This window comes from Notothenia rossii, assembly GCF_949606895.1.
Source record: "Notothenia rossii genome assembly, chromosome: 12".
In the NCBI taxonomy this organism is placed as follows: Eukaryota; Metazoa; Chordata; class Actinopteri; order Perciformes; family Nototheniidae; genus Notothenia; species Notothenia rossii.
Window position 1 is genome coordinate 23361828 of NC_136911.1, and position 5000 is coordinate 23366827.

At 43.8% G+C, this 5000-nt stretch overlaps 1 protein-coding gene across 1 annotated transcript in view; it reads left to right on the forward strand.

The window, feature by feature from the left end:
* esyt2b (extended synaptotagmin-like protein 2b) overlaps nucleotides 1–5000 on the forward strand; it is a gene marked incomplete at its 3' end in the record, with an annotated part of 45637 nt that overhangs the window by 22563 nt on the left and 18074 nt on the right. The window contains exon 8 of the mRNA XM_079661855.1: nucleotides 1946–2001. Within this exon, the coding sequence (XP_079517981.1) occupies nucleotides 1946–2001 (56 nt within the window). The remainder of the gene's footprint in view (nucleotides 1–1945; nucleotides 2002–5000) is intronic.

Sequence of the window (5000 nt, forward strand, 5' to 3'; positions counted from 1 at the left end):
CACCACACTAAGACATGTGCAGAGCTTCTCTCCCTGCAGCGTCGGTGCATCTGCTGCAGAAAGTAGGGTGGGAAACCCTCATTAGCTTCAGCTGGAAGAATCAGATCAAAGCTGCTCAGATCCCTCTCCTGCTCTCTCTCCTGCTGATGTTCAGGTGTATATCAGTATGTAGTGTCTCTACTTTAAAGAGTCCTCTCCTGCTGATGTTCAGGTGTATATCAGTATGTAGTGTCTCTACTTTAAAGAGTCCTCTCCTGCTGATGTTCAGGTGTATATCAGTATGTAGTGTCTCTACTTTAAAGAGTCCTCTCCTGCTGATGTTCAGGTGTATATCAGTATGTAGTGTCTCTACTTTAAAGAGTCCTCTCCTGCTGATGTTCAGGTGTATATCAGTATGTAGTGTCTCTACTTTAAAGAGTCCTCTCCTGCTGATGTTCAGGTGTATATCAGTATGTAGTGTCTCTACTTTAAAGAGTCCTCTCCTGCTGATGTTCAGGTGTATATCAGTATGTAGTGTCTCTACTTTAAAGAGTCCTCTCCTGCTGATGTTCAGGTGCATATCAGTATGTAGTGTCTCTACTTTAAAGAGTCCTCTCCTGCTGATGTTCAGGTGTATATCAGTATGTAGTGTCTCTACTTTAAAGAGTGCTCTCCTGCTGATGTTCAGGTGCATATCAGTATGTAGTGTCTCTACTTTAAAGAGTCCTCTCCTGCTGATGTTCAGGTGTATATCAGTATGTAGGGTCTCTACTTTAAAGAGTCCTCTCCTGCTGATGTTCAGGTGTATATCAGTATGTAGTGTCTATACTTTAAAGAGTCCTCTCCTGCTGATGTTCAGGTGTATATCAGTATGTAGGGTCTCTACTTTAAAGAGTCCTCTCCTGCTGATGTTCAGGTGCATATCAGTATGTAGTGTCTCTACTTTAAAGAGTCCTCTCCTGCTGATTCAGGTGTATATCAGTATGTAGTGTCTCTACTTTAAAGAGTCCTCTCCTGCTGATGTTCAGGTGTATATCAGTATGTAGTGTCTCTACTTTAAAGAGTCCTCTCCTGCTGATGTTCAGGTGTATATCAGTATGTAGTGTCTCTACTTTAAAGAGTCCTCTCCTGCTGATGTTCAGGTGTATATCAGTATGTAGTGTCTATACTTTAAAGAGTCCTCTCCTGCTGATGTTCAGGTGTATATCAGTATGTAGTGTCTATACTTTAAAGAGTCCTCTCCTGCTGATGTTCAGGTGTATATCAGTATGTAGGGTCTCTACTTTAAAGAGTCCTCTCCTGCTGATGTTCAGGTGTATATCAGTATGTAGTGTCTCTACTTTAAAGAGTCCTCTCCTACTGATGTTCAGGTGCGTATCAGTATGTAGTGTCTCTACTTTAAAGAGTCCTCTCCTGTGACTTGTTTCCGTGCTTTAATGTCCATAAATCACAGTAATAAAATCTCAAATGTTGTATCGTGTTTCCCTAATCCTTTAATCCGTTACCTCCCAAGCCCTTATCTCATTATTCTCTGGAAACTAATAAGCCCTTCTGCTGCTTCTTAATAATACATTTGAATAAGCAGGTGTTTCTGCATTCATTTCCATACAAAGGGTGTCTTCTTTCTGGCCTCTGGTTGTTTCTTAAACACTAAGAAGATGCAGCGACCAAACAAATGAGCTTTAAGGCGAGTAAAGATGGTGGTTTTATTTCCTTTCCCACCATGGTGTGCAGCGAGATAAGTAACACATTTTAAACAGTGTTACTGCTTTGTTCTCTGAAGAAACTTTTCCCCACAACTTTTTATTTATGTTTCTAAGGACTTTACGTCTGCTCTAATTAATCAGCAGGGTTTGTTGGCCAGGATAACGTCTTAAAAGTGGCGCACAAGGGCGAAGGAAGCAATAAAAGGAAGGCGTCTGATCAATTTAAAGTAATTTAATCTTGCCTTTGTTCTGTTTCTCAGCTGGTGGACATAAACTGGACCGGCCTCACCAATATTCTGGACATTCCCGGGCTCAAGTAAGAAATACTATCTGTCTTTGTTGTCTTGTGTTGGAGAGAAACAGAAAAACAAGGAGGAGATTTGAGGTGTTAGGTTTCAGGAAGTTGGACACAGCTGTGAAACTGAAACCATAAAAATACCATTCATTTTTAATTGTTTTAGCATTTGACCTTTCAGAAATGCAAATTAAAATCAGCTCTTTAGGAAAACCAATATCATGTCCGTGGGTTTAGTGGATGCACGATAAGGTCATGCATAAATTAGGAATGATTTTGCACGGAGATACTGAAAACACTCACTGGTTCTTTCAATGGGTTTCATAAGTGTGTTTCCACTGAGAGTCGAGGCTAATGTTGTTTTTTACCTGCTGAGGTGTCCTTGTCCTTGTCACTCTTGCGACAAATCCCCTGAGTTAATATATTGAAACTCTAGCTCTGCTCTCAAGATGCATTCCTTTGCATGTGTGTGACGTTTGCATCGCAGAACACAAACACTGTGAATAATCAGCTATGTGCCGCCTGAGTGATGTGGTTTCCTCGTGACTCCATCTCGATTCAATGAAGTGGCTTTCCCCCCCATGGGGTGTTTGTGTAGGCTGAGCTAAAGACACCAAATGAGAGTCGATTAAGAGATGCTAACATCCCAGCACAATTACCGCCAGCTGATTGGTTCATGCATTATTTACACGCCAAATAAAGTGCATGAATGCTGCATGTGAATTTATTGGATTAATGCTGCATACTGTACGTCTCTGTCAGGTCTTCTGTTAATGATTCCTCCGTGGTGAGAGATGGCAAAGTACACACATCCTTTACTCAAGTAGAAGTACAAAAAGTATTTGTACCCCAATACTTCCCACCACCTCTCTCTGTGGGGGTGAAATAGATCCATGTAACATGTGCTGTGACATGTGCTTGTGTGAATGGGTGTGAGACGCCCAGATGGTGAAATCTTATCTGCAGAGACGGAGTTCCTTGAATGCATCAGATGGACAGACAGTATCAGCTGCTCAGCTAAAGGCTCGCCCAGTGACTCACCGACAATAATCTCTGTTAGGATCATTCATTACGCAACACGTGTCCGACTTGTTTACATCTGGTAATGGGTCAAAGGTGTTGTGATGGTTTCAAAATCTGATTAAAAACAAGACTAGCTCTGTGAGTCTGATCCCAGGATCAAATGCTAAGGCTAACAAGTCATGTGACCGTGCTGTAGTTCCTTTATAGCCCAGCATTAGCCTCCTTTAGCTTAGCGGTGGTGACGTGTAGTCATGTGACCGTGCTGTAGTTCCTTTATAGCCCAACATTAGCCTCCTTTAGCTTAGCGGTGGTGACGTGAAGTCATGTGACCGTGCTGTAGTTCCTTTATAGCCCAACATTAGCCTCCTTTAGCTTAGCGGTGGTGACGTGAAGTCATGTGACCGTGCTGTAGTTCCTTTATAGCCCAACATTAGCCTCCTTTAGCTTAGCGGTGGTGACGTGTAGTCATGTGACCGTGCTGTAGTTCCTTTATAGCCCAACATTAGCCTCCTTTAGCTTAGCGGTGGTGACGTGTAGTCATGTGACCGTGCTGTAGTTCCTTTATAGCCCAACATTAGCCACCTTTAGCTTAGCGGTGGTGACGTGTAGTCATGTGACCGTGCTGTAGTTCCTTTATAGCCCAACATTAGCCTCCTTTAGCTTAGCGGTGGTGACGTGAAGTCATGTGACCGTGCTGTAGTTCCTTTATAGCCCATCATTAGCCTCCTTTAGCTTAGCGGTGGTGACGTGAAGTCATGTGACCGTGCTGTAGTTCCTTTATAGCCCAACATTACCCTCCTTTAGCTTAGCGGTGGTGACGTGAAGTCATGTGACCGTGCTGTAGTTCCTTTATAGCCCAACATTAGCCTCCTTTAGCTTAGCGGTGGTGACGTGAAGTCATGTGACCGTGCTGTAGTTCCTTTATAGCCCAACATTACCCTCCTTTAGCTTAGCGGTGGTGACGTGTAGTCATGTGACCGTGCTGTAGTTCCTTTATAGCCCAACATTACCCTCCTTTAGCTTAGCGGTGGTGACGTGTAGTCATGTGACCGTGCTGTAGTTCCTTTATAGCCCAACATTAGCCTCCTTTAGCTTAGCGGTGGTGACGTGAAGTCATGTGACCGTGCTGTAGTTCCTTTATAGCCCAACATTAGCCTCCTTTAGCTTAGCGGTGGTGACGTGAAGTCATGTGACCGTGCTGTAGTTCCTTTATAGCCCAACATTACCCTCCTTTAGCTTAGCGGTGGTGACGTGAAGTCATGTGACCGTGCTGTAGTTCCTTTATAGCCCAACATTACCCACCTTTAGCTTAGCGGTGGTGACATGAAGTCATGTGACCGTGCTGTAGTTCCTTTAGAGCCCAACATTACCCTCCTTTAGCTTAGCGGTGGTGACGTGAAGTCATGTGACCGTGCTGTAGTTCCTTTATAGCCCAACATTACCCACCTTTAGCTTAGCGGTGGTGACATGAAGTCATGTGACCGTGCTGTAGTTCCTTTATAGCCCAACATTAGCCTCCTTTAGCTTAGCGGTGGTGACGTGAAGTCATGTGACCGAGCTCTAGTTCCTTTATAGCCCATTGGCGTTTTGTGGAGGGAACCAGTGTATTGTCGACCTTCTTCAGAATAAATCATCCCTGCAGCAATCTTTCTTGGCGATCAATAGTTTTAGAGAAATGTCCAGTCATGGTGTCTGGACCGGTCAGGGGGGATCAGAAAGTAATTTAAATTCATCGTCAATGATCCGAGAAGATCTGTAGAAAAGCTCCATCCAATAGCTGTTATGATATTTCAGTCTGTGGTGCATTGTGGGCTCTTCTCTAGAGACACACTGGAAGCATCGCTAGAAGCACAGCTGTCTGTTAGAGGAGGATGTGCACACAGCATCACATTATAAAGTGTTTTCAGTCAGAGCCCTGAAATAAAGGAACACTTTTGGTACAGCTTGCAGGCAGGTTTGTGGGTTCTTCCAGTGTTTACGCCAGTGAAAAATGCAGC